Genomic DNA, 20,280 nt, shown 5'->3' on the forward strand with positions numbered 1-20,280 from the left:
TTATTTTAAGGGCTTATTTATATATCACAAAATTGCCTTTTTTTCTGAAAATTGCATTAATTTATAGATCACAATCGTAAAAAGGGCCACAAAAAGCCGTTGATACTGGTAATATTGGACACCATTGCGTAACCATACCTTGAAATCAAGTCTGGTATTGTCTCGATACCGATACCGGTACTCAGCCATCCCTATTTCATCAATCATTATCATATATGAGTGTCCAACAGCAACCTGTTTTAGTTATATCTTGAAAATATACAAGACAGGACTCAGCAAGACAGCAAAAATTAAGAACACAGGAATGACCAAGATAATAAAACAAACAATATATTACCCAGTAGTCCCAAGAAGATACTGTGCTGATAAAGTATAAATAATAAAAAAAACAAAGTCACACTGTCGCAGAGAATAGAATAACTAAATTTGGAAGGTTTGTACCAAATGGGATTTGGTATAACCTAATTTTGTGACATCAGTTTATTGCTTCCGTATGCATTGAATGCATTTTCTTATCCTTGCTGTCCGTTTATCCATCCCTCCTCTCCAGCAGACTGCAGTCAGCGGGGATATTACTGCCCCTCAGTCATCCCAAAGCCCACCCCACTCCTCACAAAATTGCCTAATCCCGAAGCATTCATGTTAATATGCAGTAAGTAACCCCCCCCCCCCCCCCCGCGCCCCCGACACTTTCTGTGCACGTGCGCTTCCCCGCCACGCCCACCGCACATACTCCAGGTCACACCAGTGCACAAAGGAAAATAAGCAGCAAGGAAGAGGAGCAAAGGAGAAGAGAAGCAAACGTAGTCCCTGTCATAACCACTTAGTGTTACATGACAGCGGGTGATAAATGAAAGTCCTTTGTCTTTCCCTACCTACACTGTGGGTCTGAACAAAGACTGTGCATTTGTTATGAAGGAGTATCTGTTCCATCAGATAATAGTATGCAAAGAGATGTTGTGGATTTACATACATTGAAAAACACATTTTTGGGTGTTGCTGCATGGCAAAACAATCTCACGGCTTCAGAATAAAAAAGATATATACAAATCCATGCTATTTCACAATGATCCATTTTAATGTGATATTAAATGTCGTGTTATTAGGTCGTTTATAGCGGGCGGGCTAAGGTTGGCTGTCGAGCAATTGTAACTCCAGTTACTGCTGGTGCAGTGCAAGTCTTCCCCAGAGATGGACTAATAAAGGATTATCGTATTGTTTTGATTATGGAGGTGCATTTGGGATGATATTTTGTCCAATTCTTCATCTTGTATCGCACACCATTCATGCACAAGAATTTATTTATCCAAATAAAAAGACGTCATGTTTTGAAGGGGATGTAGGCTACATGGACAGTCAAATGCTATCCAAATATTTTGCCTTCAAACAGATGTTGAATTCTCTCATTGTCGGTCTTTCAGTTTGTTATTTTGGGTGTAGTAAGCAATATTATGGAATTGCAATGCATCAAATTGAAAGCTGTTTATAATATGTTGCCTCGATCCTGTGGCAAAACCGGATTTTGGACACCCATCTATAATGTAGTGCGATTCAATCAGAATCAGATTTACTGGCCAAGTATGTAAAAACACACACAAATCATTTGTCTTGACAGACTAAACCTGTCGGAGAAACGTGAAAAATAATCATGACCAACGCAGGGAGAGAGAACGGGAAGCCTAGCGGTCCGCTAGTTAGCACCCATAGTTTCTTAGATGGGAAAAAAGTAATCTGAGGAAGGAGGGGGAGGGTGGTTTGGGTCAAGGCCCAATCTATGCTTTTTAACCCATTAAGGCCTAAAGCGCTTGGCAAAAAACATGCCTCTAAAACCTGACGTTTTCCTAGAATTTCAACAATATCATTAATGCCTACTAAATAAAATATGTCAGCTCCTGAAGCAGATAAAAACATCATTTCAAAAACATTTCAAAGCTTACACATGTGGTGTCCACACAAACCTAAGTTTATTATTATAAACCTTCAATATATATATATATATTTTTTTTAATCAACAAACAACTGTGTCGCATCTGCGAGTATATTTACCTTCAACACTGGAGCGCAGTTGTAATAACTTCAGGGAATTATTCATCGTCCATTCCGTTACAAAGCCGTCAAAATTTTCAACATCCTCATTGTCTACAAACATATTTTTTAACAATACGCCACGGTCGACTGGTTACACTGATTCGAAGTGCTCCCACGCTGCCGTCATTTATTTCATAACTCCCGCCAATCTGTGTCAAATTCCAAGACACCCTCTCGTGTATATTCTGATGCATTTCATCGGCTAAGAGAGCAAGAATTGGTCAAAACAAAACAGAATGATGTATCTGCTCTCCCAGCTTTAAAGGTAGAAGAGCGCTAGAGCAAGTGAATCTTAAACATTTCTTGACAATAATATGTTATATGTGATCACATTTGTGGAGTTATGCAGTAAAATGCAGTGGATTTTATTCATCTCAGGGGGGCGGCCATTTTGCCACTTGCTGTCGACTGAAGACATCACAGTTGCTCAGGGCTCAGGCAACGACAATCGCAGCTCACCTGTATTCTGAAGCTGAACTGTGATTGGTTGTTGCCTGAGCAACTGTGATGTCATTTTCGCTTGACAGCAAGTGGCAAAATGGCTACCTTCAGATAATGATAAGACCTGCTGGATTTTTGCAGTTTAACTCATATTCCACTAATGCAATATTAAGCAGAATACTGTATTTAGACAAGTGGGGTTGCATAGAACATATTATATTGTCAAGATCTTTTATTTTATTTTATTTTTTTTGGGTGGGGGGGGGGGTGACTCCCTCTTTAAAAGGGAGCACAATATGGACCTGTGGGGGGGGGGGGGGGGGGGGGGACTGTGCCTGCAAATAACATACATCTCCAAAAATATCTACCAAAATTGATCATCACCATTATCTTCGTAAAGTAGGAATTTTTGACACAGATGATGTTTTGTATGCAGTGCGGGTGTGCCCAATGTTTTGAGCAGTGGATGCAAACACCACAAAGCGCTGCTGCACATTCGCACATATCACTGGTTTCTTCCATCTGCCTTCACCAGCTCACCCTCTCAAACTGTCTTTCCACTCACAATTAACACATTTGTTTGGAAAACGTGCCGTATAAGCATCGTGTTTCTTCTTTTCACGGCAATGAAATGCTCCTACAATATATGGCTGATTTACGCACAGCAAGAAGACGTCCTCATAAAAAATGATGGAAGGCTTGAGTTTGACGAATGACACAAATCCTACATTTGATGATCAAATAAGCATTTTTTCTCCAATTGAGTAGCTGCACTAAGTTTCCCTTAATCCTCAAATGTGCTACTACATCACTTGCACGGGATTTCATTGTTTTAGCTGTGCTTTCATTGATAGAATTAACATTTATGAACTGCAACTGACCATAATTTTTTGCCACTCTTACATTTGAACACTCCGTATACAACAATGTATTTAATGAAGAAAAGCAGCAGCAGCAGTGCTGCAAAGACAATTTACAAGCGTTGGGTCAGGGGAGCAGTTTTTCAACATGCTGTAATAGCCCGAGCGTGCTTCCTCAAGCAAGCCCACCGCGGTTGCTTTGCATCCGGCTGCCTGTCGAAAGCTGCCCTTGAAACAAAGCTGCGAGGGTCAGGAGGTCAGCGCAAAGCGCTGGAATGGAATGTTCCTTTCTGGTTCAAGGTCCAGCCTCCAGAGCCAGAGGGGCCCAGAGATCATTTGAGAGCGTCATATGCCCCATCTATTTTACTCCCCACCACGCTTGCTTCACTTTCATCTGCTTTATTGTTGGCAGCTCATTTGGCACTGGCCTGCTAGCTCGCAAGTCTCATCATCAAATAGCTGCTGCTGATTTACCATCGCGTCATGATTAGTGTATGAACTGCAATTAGCCAGCCTGTCAAAACAAGGTCTTGGCATACAGTATGTGGTAAACAAAGTGATTAGAGGTGGAACAATATGGCTAAATCATTGTTTTCTATACACACCAAGGTTTTCAAATCCATCATTTTCATTAAGACGACAAGACTGCGTGGGGGAAAAGAAGTCTATGTTTTCATTCTGAGGCTTCAAATATCGAATATATAAAGGTGAGAAACTTACAGTGATTCAACTTTGTGATGGTTGTCTGTGTTTGTTTATGTTGTGCCTTGTGGTTTAACATAATTGATTCAGATCATCGTCTCCTTTGTTGGGATTTAGTCGTCTTGTTTTTATTCTCATCCATCTGTTTGTATTTAGTTCCCTATTTTCCATGCCCTCTTCATCTGACCATTGTCGTTCATCACGTCCTATCATTTGTGGCAGCACTTTTTCTCAATGTTTATTTGTTACTTTGTAAAGTTCGTATACCAGCATTTTTTATTGTGTTAATGTAATATGAGTTAAGCAGCAAAATCCAGCTGTTTTTATCCATCTCAGGGGCGGCCATTTTGCCACTCGCTGTCGACTGAAGATGACAATGTTGCTCAGTTCTCAGGTAACAACCAATCACAGCGCAGCTTCAGAAAACAGGTGCGCTCTGATTGGTTGTTGCCTGAGTCTTGAGCAACATTGATGTCATCTTCAGTCAAGAGCAAGTGACAAAATGGTCGCCTCCTGAGATGGATACAATTGGCTGGATTTTGCTTTATAATTCATATTCCACAAATGTAATATTAATCAGAATGTCATGTTTAGACTAGTGAGGTTACATATAACTATGGCTGTGCAATTAATCAAAATTCAATTCCAATTTCAATTATTCCACAACAAATTACAATATCAGCATAATCGTAAAAAAAAAAGTTATTAATACTAATTATGAGTTATTTAAATGTTTACATTTGCACCTTATTACAATTTTAAAATAACTAATTTAATAAATGGTGTTTCATCCAAAAGTAACTTGCATAATTATAGAGTTTAAAATAATTGTATTTGTTTTAATATTTTTTATTAGTTTTTTACATTTAAACATTTCCTTGTTTTGTACCAAAAAATAAACGATCGCCCGACTGCACAGTGCACATGCTGCATTCCAACTTCAAGTTTTGCTAACATTAATAAATAAATCTATATTATTGTAAATTCTGTTTGGTCCAAAAGGAACTTACATAATTATAGTGTTTCTATTTTTTAAAATTGGTCTTAATATTTTTAAATGCTTAAACATTTTCTTGTTTTGAACCAAAAAATAAATACTCGTGTGAATAATTCTGATTTCAATTATTGCCAAAATAATCATGATTATAATTTTTTCCATAATCGAGCAGCCCTTCTTAAAACATATTATTGTCAAGAAATGTTTAAGGTTGACTTCCACTTTAAGAAGTGAAGCCAGACTTCCATCTCCCCATAGCCACTTTGATCATTCAGACATTTTTATATTATTTTGGTAAATGTGAACACAAACTGAACATAACAAAAACAACAATATGAGAACAAAGGCTGGACGGAGACACAAACAAAAGACACTAGAGTTGTTTTGTCATTAAATGTCTCTGCTAGGAGAGTGTATGTGACCTCATTTGCTTCTTCTAAACCGGTTTGAGTCAGGGTTCAAGTTAGATAATTGTGGCAGGTAGGAGCCACCTTTATTCACTGCCAACGCCAAGGTCATTGTCACTGCCCAAGGGCCATCAGGCACCAGAGTGGGCCTCCACTGGGGGAATGAGAAAGAGGGTGAGCGATGGAGGAGGGAAGACCTAATAGATAAAGAAGGGGGTAGCGGGACTCTGCCTTAGTGCATTCACAAAGGTCAACATTTCCCAGCTCCACTCCCCCTCTCCATCAACCAGCCCCCAACACCTTTGACCCTTTGGTTTCCAAGTCAATGCAGCAACAGAGGGCGAAGGAGAGCAAGCAAGGGCGCAATGGGAAACACACCCACCCCGAGTCAGTCGTAACAAAAGGGGGCCTCGGTCCCAGAGAGCTGATTTGGTCTGGAGAACAAACACTCGGGCCACCTTCACACAGCAGAGCCACCGCAGACTGCACATCCCCACAGCCTCTGCTTGTTCCCAGCCACTCAGCTGCCCCATAGTTCACCAGCAACAATAGGTGCTGCTCTGCTCCCAGAGGTAACAACACACACAAACACACATTGGGAGAGTGGCAGCTGAGGCACACAGAAGAGCGGCTGCCTAAATGACCCCCCCGCCCCTCTAACAAAACACACAACAACCACACACATTTCAACAAAATAACATCTTTCTGTTTGGGAACAGACCAGTAAGCCATAACACTGATAAATGGATCACATTTATATTGTTTTATTCTATGTATTTCAAACACGTCTTATGTTGTTGCAACTAAACTGCAGCAAAACAGTAAAAATAGAAGTGGCATTTATAATATATACATTTGTAGTAAGGATGTTCAATAGCACTTTTTCCCCCAGACCATACCAGTACGAGTAATCAACTCTTAAGTAGTGACTGATATGCCAAGTACTAATGCCACTTGTACTTTTGATACATAAAATTTCCTCCCAAAAACAATGACACATAGGCTTAATGTTGAATAAATGCCTATGTATCTCAATATAGCATTTTATTGCATATCAACGCCTTCTTTACTCATTCAAACTCAAAAACGTGTAAATACATTTTTTAATACTTTGTCATCATGTTTTTTTTTTTTTTCATGCAAGAGCATACAGAAGGCTATGATGCAGCTTCTGACATGAAGAGGGGGCTTAAAGCAGGGGTAGTTATTACAAAAAATGGCCAACAGGTGGCAGCAGAGTATAAGAAATCAACCAGGGCCATGTTGCAACAAGCTCTTTCCCCCAGTGTTTTCAACAGGAATGTGAATAATGATGAAACTTAACTATATTCTAATGCTAATTGCTGCAAAACGGAAACAGATACAAATAATTCCTGATAAAAGAAGAGACTCTAATCTTTCTTTTGGTAGTTTCCATGTTTTTATAGCAATAGAACACAATATTCTGTGGGCCTTGCGAAATCAGTAAAAATCCAGTGAAACAGCCGGGAGCAAAGGGGGTTGCTTCAGTGAAAATGGCTGGTAGTGAATGAGTTAAAATAATCGCCTAAGTAATTTTTTCAGATTTTTCAGGAAACACAAAAACATTTACCATTTATTTGCATCATGAGGAGATGATTTAGGCAAAAAAATAATACTTTTGCAAAAAAATTACTATTATTTTAAAAAGGTGACGATATATAGTAATGAATAGCAAGATTATTTTCTTTTAATTCCTCATTTTTACTTCCTAATGGCAAAACGGCCGCAAGAGAGCACTACCGATACCTTGAAATAAGGCCGGGTATCGGCAGATACCGATTCCTAGTTATCGGTAAAAAATAATACATCCAAAAATGTGTGGATCTTGCATTAAAGTGAGGAGTGATTATGATTTAATTTGTCATAATCATTGTTTCTGAGGATGGTCAGTGGTTGCCATATGTAGCTGTGGAGATCTATACTTATTAATTAATGAAGGTTAGAACCATACCTCCCATCTGTCGTCATGGTTTTATACATTCTACCAAATGTAATTGAAAATCCTACCAAGGAAAAATATATATATAGTTTTTGGGTTCTTTTGGTACGTGTTACCAACTGTGTTAAGGCTTAAAACTACATTATTTGTTGTTAATGTTTGTTTAGCATACTGTACTGAAGCCTAGAGATAGAAAAATAAAGATTGCATACATTCTTATGACATGACTGACCTCAACCAATTTATGTTTCTTCTTGATTTTGATCATAAATTTACAAAATGTTTGCCATGTAGGGAAAAGGATTACTGCAATGGCGCCACAGAACTGTTATGTAGATCAACTAGTAATCTCTCAGGCAAAGACACAATACTGGAAAAGACAGATAAACTTAAACGCAGTCGTTTGGCAGAGACTGCGTTTTTAGATTGTAAACTGATACCCCAACATTTGGTCAGCCTGGTGCAGCCAGAGACTTGACCTCTGCCCTCCCTTCTTTCACCTTTGCACTCTATTAATGAAGAGCTCCTCCCATGAGCCTTAAACGCAGACCAAAGGAATTTTAGGCCCCCTTTTCATTTGTTTGCTTGAGAATAGCAAGGGTGGTCCAGAGGCGCGAGGAGACCAACACACATTTTAGGAACAAAGTCCCTCTTTGCACTTCAGACAATGGTCCAATGCCAACATTGAACTTGAATTTCAAAACCGAAGTTTCTGAATAGGGCCGCTGTCACCATGATTGATTTGAGTTCATTGACGTGATGCTTTGTCAACCTTTCTTCAGTTATATCGCAATATTTCATACAACAAACTCATTTATCAGCATTTGAAAGTTGAAGTCTGTCCTAGAGGGAAGACTCAAGTTTGTTGTGCTATTTTAAAGTTAACTCATGTTTCAGGCTTGGAATTGATTCCGCTAGCTTTATTTTTAAATTTGTAGTTATTCAATATGAAATTAATTCACCATTCTTCACCATTCTGTTTGCAAATGTTTTAATATTATGTATCTGTGTGAATTGAATGAAATCTGTGTGTTTTATCTCCCAACTTCTGCTCGCTTTCCTCGTTTAGCGGCTTGATTTGCCAAGTGATTGTGTGTGTAGCAGTGGATATTTTTAGAGTCCCAGGGTTCCCATTTTGCTCCACACAGTAGCTCACCCCTCAAGTTAGCTCGAGGCTAACTGAAAATTGTTGTGGCTTTCCACTCGCGTGTGTATCCAATGCATGGCGAGTGGACCTGTCAGCAGAGCTCAAGATGAAAGCACCAGCTGACAACATTGTGCCAAATATTGTTGGATTTGCTGTTATTTCTTCACATCAGGAACAATTCTCACCCCTCAGCAAAACAAACAAGCATCGTTTTCATCACGGTTCTTTTAGTGATGAGAAATAATTGCCTTCATTTTGCTCTTGGCTAAAAGTATAATAAGCCACTAAGGTATTGAATGATGTTGGTGACAAGGGTTTTAAAATGTTCATGAGTACATTGGTGCATGGCACAGTATTACTCGGAAGTGAATTCAGTGTGTCCATAACAATATAGTGTATTTGTGATGTGTTTTCACAAAATCAGGCATATGTTGCGGTTTTGAGTAAATAACAAAAATACTGTACATCGTTTGGACAAATATGGACATTTCTCCATAAATAACCCCCTTAAGGTCGCAAATAAGTGATTTTGTAGACAATGTATGTCGTAACTAGGGTGTTTTTAGCCAAGTTGATGGCTAGCTTCGCGTCTCTGGCACCTGTTCCAAAATAAACCCGGTGATCGCCTCTAACGTCATTCACAAATGATTTATATACATCGACACAACAACCAATAAAAGTCACAAACACCATCAACACTTCCTGAAAGTTTGGGATTAATATCTTTTTTTTATGTGCCAAAAACTTGAAATGCAATTTTTTCCTCAAAATGAGGGATTTCAACCTGCCAACATTGAAATTGCTCTAACTCTGTCAATTTTTGAGGTACCACCACATATTATATATCATTTGAAAGGGAATTAAGTGTAAAATTAGAATTTACGAATATGACATTTTTCATTTTTGGAGACATAAGCCTGATTTTGTGAAAACGCATCACATTTGTTAGAAAGAGACACTGGCCATTGAGAGTCATTCTATTTGTCAGGTAAGAAGAAGAAAGCAAGCACTACACAATCTCTATGTGCAAATGAGACAAACAACCAGAAAAGCGACCCCTCTATTGTGCCTCACTATTCTGAGTTAACTAATGAACACACACGTAGAACACACACAAAGAAAAACAAAGAATGCTGTTACATTTCAAAGTGGTACGAGCGCTGTTGCTGTCTGTAAATGGGACACGCAATGTGGCAAAGCAGATCATTTATATTGCTGACAATGTTGAGCACACCTCAGTTCCAGAACGATGGCGCCCTTAACATGCTGTGTTGGCTTTTTGCTGCCATTAGCAAGTTCTGCGTAAACAAGTGAGGGAGCGTAACGCGGCCTCACTTCTGTGGAAACGAGTGTATAAATTACAGAGATATTTGCAGTCACATTCGTTTGTATAAAAGTGCTCTAATCAAGACATGTAATCAAAATTTATTTTATTTTTGTAATTTTTGAGGGGGATGTTTTACATCAAATACATGGTAATTTCAGTTAACACTTGAGCTTGTATTTGTACAATTACTAGAGATGTTGGTTGGTTGCCATGTATAAAATGCAGACAAGTGGAGTCATCCCACTTAAAAGTGGTAATAATTGATGTAGTTGGAGTCTCACTGCACTAACACGGAAATATGCTGTTTTTCCCCAAGAATGTATCTGCTTAACTACCATAAAACAATAATACAGTATGCAATAAATGTGTCATGGTCTGTGTTTTGGTTTGTTTTATTGGTCGTGTTTTCCTAGTTTGTCTCCCCTTGACAATGTCTCGTCAAGTTTTATCATGTCCTCCTGTGCTTGTCATCCCGGTCCCTGGTGTTACCCAATCAGTTCCCCAAGCCACGTGTGTCTTGTCCAGGTGTCTCTCATTGTGTCATTACTGTGTGTGTTTAGTTCCCTGCTTTCTTTCAGTCCTTGTCGAGTCATTGTCTGTGTCACGCCCGCTTTCCAGCTCCTGTGTGTCCTGCCTGTTTTAGTTTGATACCTGTGAGTTTATTGCCAGTTTTGGTTTGTACTTTGTATCTTGTTTTGTACATTGTTTGCTTTTTCTTTTTGTTTAATTAAACAACCACTTTTTTGAGCACATCTGCTTCCTTGCTCTGCCTTCCTGCATTTGGATTCTCAACCCTCACACCCTGACAAAATTTATTTCTGTGGTGTTTGTACAAACTAGCGACCATAAATTACAATGTTTAATTCTAGACATGATGTTTTTACAGAGATGACTTTTATTATTATATAGGTAGGTCAAAGGTACGGCTCAATTCAAGAGGGTATGATGCAATGAGTTTATTAAATATTTTATCCAGTTAAAACAATTCATTGGCTCAATATGAAGCAGACACAATAGAACACAATGGAATTTGCTTTTTTTAACACATGGAAAATAAGTCATATGTGCTTGTTTGTTTAAAAAAAATAGCACACCAGGATTGTGAAAAAATAAACTGCAACGGCACACTTGGCTTCCACTTAAGAAGCATCATTTACACACACCCATTTCCCCACTTTCTACAAATCACACATCTCCCTCCCAGCCATTCACTAATTACCTGGAAACATGTGTAATTACACAGAGGAGGTCAAAGCCCCTGGGTCCAGATCGAAATCCCATGTTTCCCAACTTCTCCTGACCCGGCGACATACAGATGGTGAGATGCAGACCACAAAGTACTACTTTAACATCAGCTCATCTGTCAGCCTAAAGAAATGACTCAAAATCGTCAAAGCCCAGTGTTTTGAGTGGACAAAATGGTTGAAGGCAGAGTGTTGACATTTTTTTTTTAATTCAATACTAATGAGCATAAAATCTTCTCCATTTAAGTTGCAAACCACATGCTCATCAGTGAGACGAGGCTCATATTTCACCTGAGTTTCCAACATGTTTATTGAGGATTAGCAAAACAAACGCAGCCACTTGATGTTTAAATGTCAAAACAAGCTCATGAGGCATTTGCTCGGCCGATCTATATGACAGAGCTGCGAGTTGCTTCGTGGCGAGTTAGCAGAAAGGAGCACTGGTAGAAAGGGGGTGCGGTGTGGGCGGGGCTTGGCTCCAAGAACAAAGGGAGCTGCAAGGAGAGGTAGGATGGCGCTTCATTCACCGTTCACCCCAGCAGGAAGCCATGAAAGGGGTTGGAACAGGAAGGTCGAAGGGTAATGGCCAGCTACCAATTGACACTCTAGATACGCGTACACATGCACATGTGTGCGTGAGCACTCCATAAATCACTCTCACTACTCGCAGCGTGGTGGAAGCTGCTCCTTCTACTATAGTATGATGAAAAATTTCATCTTCCACTAAAGCTGCTCACTTATTGCTCCTAACAACTCTCAAGTCTGCCTAACATTTATTCACATGAAGTGAGAAGTTTTATTCTTAGCGAGCAGGGGCAGGAGTACAAACAGAGACAAGTTTACGAGCAGCCTCTCGCGTCTCCTATTTCATCCTTTATTGATGTCTCTTTTTCATCTCGGTCTCACTCAGAAGTCTGCAGTTATAGCTGCAGTAAAACACACATTTTGGAATTTAAGGGTAGAAGCTATCATCATGAATGAGACTGTAACACCATTGGCTGTGGGCTCTCCAGAAGTGTCATAAATACATTTTTTGTTCATGATTTACCTATTGTTTATGACACTTCACATTATGGCTTTTCTATTTGGTTTTTAACAGCGCTGCTGTTGCCTCCATAGAATATATGCGAAAAAACTAAATGCCCTCAAAAAGTGTTGACTCTTTCCAATGAATTTCAGTCATATATACAAAAGAAAGTCATTGCAATTGATCCTAAAAGCTATTTCGTAACAGGGGGGCTTTTGTGGTGTGTTGCCTGGTGACGCTGGTGAGCCGTGGGGGAGGGGGCAGAGGCCCTGGCTAAGTCCACTGTACCAGGCTTGTCATTCATTGAAATGATGAAAAGCTTCCAGAGTCGGAGCTAACGTGAAAGGACCTCGAATTTGAAGTTAGCGAGAGGCCGGCAAGAGAAGCGAATTATCAAAGAGATAACATTTAGGGCAAAAAAAATGTTTCCTGAGCTGTATGGCGATTTAAAGGGGCAACGGGGAGTCCGTCCTACACAAGCCCCTGACTGTGAGCTCGCACAAATGGCTGTCAAGCTAATAAAAAGTAAAATTTATGGAGGGAGCTTGTGTGGAGAGTAAGACGGACGTTTTATCCACCGGGAGGGCTATAAAGAGGCTTCACACAAGCCATTGCATCGCAGTGGTACAAGTCACAGCTCTGTTGTCGGAGGGAGTGTAACACAGCAAATTACCTCAGAACCACAAAGAGAACATCAGCGTTAACAAACACTTGGTGGAGAAAAAGGAACAAACACTAGTTAGCAATCTTTGTCTCACAATCACTTTTTCAAACTCTTCGGTTGAAAAGATTAAGCCAGGCAGAAAGAGGAGTTACTGAGCAAGGTGAAGAACTTCCTCAAATACACAAATACAAACACATGTAAGGTAAATGTTTAGCCTCATTGCAAATCCTGGCCAAAATCAGAACAATTCTGATAATCTGATGTTTCAGGATTATGATTGCAAAATATCTTGTGGTTTGAGTGGTGTTTCATGTAATTTTACAATTAAACGCGAGCCAAACGTAAACGAGGCAAAGTTACATGAGCTACAAACATATATAACACACATTGAACCACAGATATAGGTGACATTACTCACAACAAGAGTAGTAGTATTTACTTATTCTCAGTAACGCACACCGAAAAGGCGCTGCCCCAAGTAGTGAAATGAACACGTTTTGTGTCTCATAAGGAGACACACAAGACACGAACAAGAAGCTCCATCTCCCACCCCCTATCATGCGTCTGTGTGTGACAAATGAATTGATTTCTAAAATGATTCAGAGGGTCCCACGCTGGTGCCATATTAATGAATGAACTACAATGATGCATCATGCAGGTCTGCGGAGCTTAGAATCTGTTTAAAATCACATTACACCACTTGCGCCACAATTTAGACCTGTATTCAGCTGGTCTAAAATCTAGTCTACTTTTGGTCACCAAATTGCCAGATGTGTCAGGGACGTGTGATGGAAGCGAAAATGAACATGTACTAATTTTTTTCTACAAAAGTAAAGCCCTTTGATTTTTCATTGCTCTGTGTGTATGCCACACATACTACTGTAAAAGACACTTGCAGAAGCTGCCAAGTGTATTAACTGCCAGTGTTATAATTATTATTTTTTAATTTGCTTTCTTATGCCATTGTTTTTTGGGGGGGTTTAACCACAGTCTCATGCAGTTGGCATAGTGTACACATACATTGACTGGAAGGCTGTTTATCAGAGACCGAATGGAAGGAAAGAAGCGTGTGACAATGGCGCGATGGAAGACGACCGCACATTTTTCGACCGCATTTGGACATCCTGTGACTCACCGGTGTTGAATGTATTCAATTCATGTATTCAACAATGCAGTTTGGACATTGACGCTATCATTTAACTGTGCTAGCTTTTGGAGGATTAGATCTCCAGCCACACCAATCACACCCATGCCTTATGCCCTATAAATGCCTTGCCGGTGCTTATTAAAGTAACAAGCTAATTGATTTCAACAATATAGTTCAGGGTAGCCACACCCACTTATTTACTGATTGGCCTCCAAACATGCATTCAGTCGTAAAATTGGTGTTCTGATTAAATTGCTTTTATTAGGTTTATTTAATACAGAATGCAAAACATGCTCTCCTATAAAGTGTAAGTGCAGCCGGAGAAGTCGTCACGTCCCAACTCCCAACTATACCAATAGGACCTTTAAAATTGAAAATGTGCTTTATCTTTATCAGAGATTTCAAGGACATTCACTAGTCTCGTAAAAAAAAATCATGTTCCATGAATTTCAGAAGCCTCTGTTGTCAATGAATCACACCTCATTAAGTATGGCCATGTTCTTCCCAACTACTAACGAGCGGTGGGTTAATCATAGGTCTGGACGAGAGAATAAGTGTAAATGAAAAAAAGGCTCAAGTCTAGGCGCTTAAAAAACGCCAATGGAAGAAAATAGCAAGATAAGAACAAAAAGAACACATACCTTTTATTGCTGTAATCAAAAAAAGGAAATTTTCATACAGTTTCATCACTAGTGGGGTCTCTTACATTTGAAAAATGTTAAAGATTTTAACCTTAAATAGCCTTAGGTGCTGGAAGGATGTGCACTTATCCATTGTATCACTAATGTACTACCTGTGACTTCCATATGTGTAATTGTAACCAAAACAAAAACAATAAAAGAAAAATTAATGAGGATAAGCGTATAGAAAATGGATGGATGGAAATGATTCATTCGTACTTTATATAGGTGGAAGAGGAAAAGCAGAAAAAAGGCCAAATAAATGCCAAGATATGATCATTTAACCATGGCTGTTGAAGAACCTGAGCTATAACACAAGGAGATGTTTACTCACTGAGCAAATGACTTCTTATAGTATGTCCTTCAATTAAAAAAGGAAAATACTGGTAGGTGTAGGAGTCGAGTTCGCCAGTCGGCGAGCTGGCGAACTCAGTAACAGAGTTAGCTTTCACTAAGAACGCTGGAGTGACGACTGGGGCCTTTCCCCGCTGGGCCTGGGATTCAGGGGTGCCGGCCGTCCCCCAGTGCCCCCATCTCCCCTACTGCCCCCGGTGTTCCGTCCCTCCACGCGGCGGGAGGTGGGGTGGGCGCAGGTGCCCTCTCCGCTGTCCGGCCCCTCTTCGGCACCGATGCCTGGGTACGGGGGGTCCCTGGGGTTTGGGGGTCAGGGGCTGGGGGGCTGGCGGTTGGTGGGGGTGGGGTCGGGGGGGCTTGGTTGGGGGCCTGGGGCTGGGTTGGGGTGGATGGCGGGGGTGGATGGGAGGCGTGGGGGGAGCGGGGTGCTGTGGACCGGTGGGGTGCCTGGCAGTCCTGCAGTGCCCCGTCCTGCTGCGTTGGGTTGGGGGCGCGGGCCGTGTTGGGGTAGGGGGCACTTCTGGCTCCTGGGTTTGCTCTCCGGCCGGGGGTTGGCCCTTGGCGCTGCCGTGGCCTGGGGGGCCCTGAGGTGTTGTGCTTGCTCTGTCCTGGCAGGGGTCGACGGCTCCCCTCTTTGGTGGAGATTTTCATGCATGCCAGATCCACCACACCAGCATCTACCGAAACTCAGACACAATCTGCTTCTTCCTCTGATCATTGAATCGGTGGAGGCTGATGTCTGTGGATCCCATTCTGCTTCATCTATCCTTCCTTCCTTTCCTCAGTCTTTCCTTTGGTCTCTTGAGGCCTCCCTAATTTGTTGGAATTTAGATGTTTCTGGGGTTGGTGAAAGACTCTGGTTGGTAACCCGGTGGGTAGTAGTTAATGTCTGGCCGGTGCTGGATTTCACTTTCCTTTCTTTTCTTTGATCCTTCCTCGGGTCTCCTGACAACCACACGACTCTAGCTGGATTCTGAAGTATTCGGTTTAGGTGAACGGTATGGGATTTTGAATTTTTGAATAGGTTTTAGGTGAACTAATGAATACACACTCATACGCACACACACATACCCACGCACATGCACATACACATTCTCACCCACATACAAAATACAAATTAATAAAAAAAATTAAAAATTAAAAATATATATTTAAAAAAATAAAAGAAAGCAATGATGATGACATGTTAAATCTGTAAAATTACCGAATGAACAATACTGAGCTCTCCAGGGAAAAAAAAAAGGAAAAAAAGGAAAATACTGTATGCTAAATAACACAAGTTGGCCATATTGTAATTTGCATACAAAGCCAACATTATAGGATCACCTTGCAAAGTAACTATACAAAAACTATATTATTCAAAATAGCATTCAATGCGCTTACATGGCATTAGAAAAATATCCAATGAAAAGGTTAGAAAATGACACTCCTAATCCAAATTCCTGTTTGTACAATTGGATCAACATTTTCATGAAACATATGCCTCTTATATCACACTTAGTTCAAACAGCTGTCATGTATCATATTGTGCAGAACATCTGGATCGAGATCTGTTCAAAAGCAGCAATGAACTAAACTTTTAATTTTAGTTTTTTTTTTTTTTTTATGTCAAAAAGTATGTTGAAAGATGGACCGTCGTTATGCAGATGTCAAGACACCAGCATATCCTACAAAATCTTCACATAGCTGGTGCTTACGTGAAGTATTAAATGTAATTAGCAAATTTTTTACAGGCCATCTGGGAATATTTTCAAACAAATTTGCGTAAGTCAAACTACCGGTTTAATGATGATATTGTAAATTTTTAGAAATGTGCTTGAAAGTGACATCTGGAATGAATAGCAGTCTTAGAGGCCTATACGCTTTCATGCAGCCGACATGGGTTCGATTTCCAGCCAACGCCGCAATATTCATCCAAGGCCAGTCTCAAGCCTGGATAAAAAACGACTGGGTTACGTCGGGAAGGGCATCCGGCGCAATGCTGTGCCAAACAAATCATACGAGTGACTTGCTGTGGTGACCCCTGATGGGACAAGCTGGAATTCACAACAAACAAGTCTTAGAGGCCTTGGAAGTTTGCATATATTAGGCACTATGCAGGAGGAACTTGACCAGAGAGATGTCCACCCTAACATCCCCGTCTCATTGAATATAAAAGCCTGTTTGGTTACAACAGCACAGCAGTGCGCTGTCGACACAGAGCTTGCGAATCAGTCGGCTTCTCTGAGCCTTTGTCCATCTCTTTAGTCTAGAACATATAAAACAAGAGTGTTCAGAGTGTCTGAGCTCAGCAATACATGGAAGAATACAGTGCCACTAAATCTGCTGTAAATTCTCAGCATGAATGCAAAGGAATGTGTGATATATTGAAACCTGGACCTCATAGGTGTCAACGTGACAAAGCGAGTTGTATGAGCATTTTAAATAAAGAGATGTAAAGATTTTTTATTTTTTTTTGTCCTAACCACCAGTGAGTGGGCTGCAGGGCTGCTTAAAGCTCATTGCACTTACAAAGCAACATGGAGACACTCAGCATGAGGGCTTGTTAATACTAAACTCAAAGACCTGAAGTAGTCAGCATCAGATAGCTCATTACAATCATATTAAAATATGCAAATCACTCTGTAGTCTTACCTCAAAGCCGGGGATCAAACAAGGCAATATTTCAATTTTATTCTATTAACTTGTTAGGAACATAGAGCTCCTAACCAAACCTAATTTAATGGTTGTGATATAGTTTGAATCTTTAAATTCGTTTTTGAATTTATTTTGTTTTTTATGACACTCACAATACACTTTACAAACAATGGGGGGGGGGGGGGGGGGGGGGCACCCAATTTGGGTCAAAACTGTAAAACAAGCCACTACTTATTAATTAATAAAACGTTGGGGTCGTTTAAAAAAAAACGGTCAATTTTTGAGGTTATTGAGGGTGTTTGGTACATAAAACCACCCAAAATTGGGTGAAATTGACCCAAACAATGGCCGGGACCATTTTTGACCCAAATTGGGTTTGTTTTGACCCAGCTGTCTTAAGAGTGTACTATAGCAAAACAGGCATAAAGTCTAGCCCAATAGTGACTACAGGAACAGCGACATCAATAAACAAAGAAACAAACGTATTTATTTTACTTGTTTATTTATTTTACTATTGCTATTATTATTGTTGTTTGAGAAATGTGTTGGTTCAGTGAGTCATACACTACTTCACTTCACTTCACTTTTAGCGTATTCACTCTATCGCAGATTTTTATTTGGGTCCATTTATGCTTTTTGTCCTTTTTTGTAATATTTAAGTAAATAAAAATAGCTCTTTTTCATTCAACACAATCTATTACATTTTTAAACAAAATATAGAATATTTGGTAAATTAAGAAATGTGTACCATGGTAAGTAAAAAAAAAACATGTTGACATTTTTCTTTTAATTCTTCTTAGCAAAGTCAGTGTCCCTTCACTGGTCAGCTATTATTAGAACAGATTGCAGTTACTATACACAATGCGTCTACCTCCCACCGCCCCACCCCATGTGCTTATCCTCACATGATTGTTCTGTGCCCCGCTATGTTTTTTGCGTACATCACATAAAACATAACAAGATACAAGACTTACTGGCTGCTTGGATGCGCGCCTTACGGCTCACCACCAACCCAAAAGAATTCTGGGCCATACACTCATAGTCCCCTTCATCCGACATGTTGTCGGGTTTGGTCTTGAGGAAGTGGCCGATGAGGAGAGAGCCATTGATGAAGGTGGTGTGATGCTGGTCCTGAGTTAAAAACATGCTGTTGTGCCTCCATTGTGTTGAGATAGGGGGGATACCGTCCACCTGGCAATGGAGCATGAGGGGCTGCTCTTGCACTGCGATGATGTCACTTGGCTCCAGGGTGAAGGAGAGCTCCGCATCACATGACACACCTGGAAGAGCACAAGCAAAGATCACAATGCACCCGCTTCATTGTTCTCAGCAGAAGGAGACAAGAATTACAATACAGCATAAGTCAAGGTGAGTGGATAGATGAAACTGATACTTTTTGAATGATAGGCCATTTTAAAGGGGAAGTCAACCTTAAACATTTCTTGACTATAATATGTTATATGTGATCCCACTGGTCTAAACATGACATTCTGATTGGTATTACATTTGAGAAATATGCAGCGAAATCCAGCCATTTTTAACCTTCTCAGGGGGCGGCCATTTTGCCACTTGTTTTCGACTGAAGATGACATCGCAGTTGCTCAGGGCTCAGGCAATGACCAATCACCGCTCACCTGTTTTCTGAAGCTGAGCTGTTATTGGTTGTTACCTGAGACCTGAGCAACTGTGATGTCATTTTCACTCGACAGCAAGTGGCAAAATGGCCGCTCCCCGAGAAGGTTATAAACAGCTGAAGATGACATCACAGTTGCTCAAGGCTCGGGCAATGACCAATCACAGTTCACCTATTTTTTTAAACTGAGTTGTGACTGAGACCTGAGCAACTGTGATGTAATTTTCACTCGACAGCAAGTGGAAAAAATGGCCGGCTTCTGATTCTGAATTTTTACTATGGGGCTGACTTTCCCTTTAAGAATTCCTGACTTCCTTCCCAAACCACTACAAACAGACATGGTGGACAAACTAAGCCAGTGTTTCTTAACCTGGGTTTGATCGAATCCCAGGGGTTCGGTGAGTCGGACTCAGAGGTTCGATGGAGGTCATTGAACACACACGAGTCATATGATTTGACTGACTGCAGGGAATTTGGTCCATTAAAACAAACGACATCCATGAAATGTGTTTTGGTATTTCCTTCCTAACAAAGTGAGCTGCTTCGATCTTCCATAACTGATGTTCCTGTTGGTTGCGGGGGTGAGACAAACAAGAAATATAAACAGCCTAACCTGACTAGGTCCTGTAAATGAGGAGCTCGCTAGGTGTCATGTTTCAATTGCTGATGGACTAAGCATTACCAGCTTCTGCCCCAAGGCCCAGGAATCTGGTGGTAGGGGAGGGGGCTATAGTGAAGGGCCGCAGAGGGGGTGGGGTTGAGGGCACAAAGGTCAAAACAGAGAACCTTCATCCATGAAATTTAAGCTTCATAGTTCACTTCAGAGAAGAAATTGGCTGGGCACGGCCATCACATCAAGACTTAAATGCAAAGAATAATTTCTTCCTCCTTTTTCTCTCTTTCTCTCTCTCAATGAGCACTGTAAGTAAAAGAGCCATGGGACCGAAGAGACATCAGTGCTGCCA

General features: G+C 40.5%; 1 protein-coding gene across 2 annotated transcripts in view; it reads right to left on the minus strand.

Moving 5' to 3' along the window:
* igdcc3 (immunoglobulin superfamily, DCC subclass, member 3) overlaps positions 1-20,280 on the minus strand; it is an 86,373-nt gene that overhangs the window by 63,047 nt on the left and 3,046 nt on the right. For both annotated transcript variants that reach the window (XM_086072252.1, XM_086072251.1), the window contains exon 2: positions 18,657-18,962. In XM_086072252.1, the coding sequence (XP_085928378.1) occupies positions 18,657-18,962 (306 nt within the window). The remainder of the gene's footprint in view (positions 1-18,656; positions 18,963-20,280) is intronic.

This window comes from Leptonotus elevatus, chromosome 3 (genome assembly GCF_054856555.1).
Source record: "Leptonotus elevatus isolate MCC_2025b chromosome 3, RoL_Lele_1.0, whole genome shotgun sequence".
Taxonomy (NCBI): Eukaryota; Metazoa; Chordata; class Actinopteri; order Syngnathiformes; family Syngnathidae; genus Leptonotus; species Leptonotus elevatus.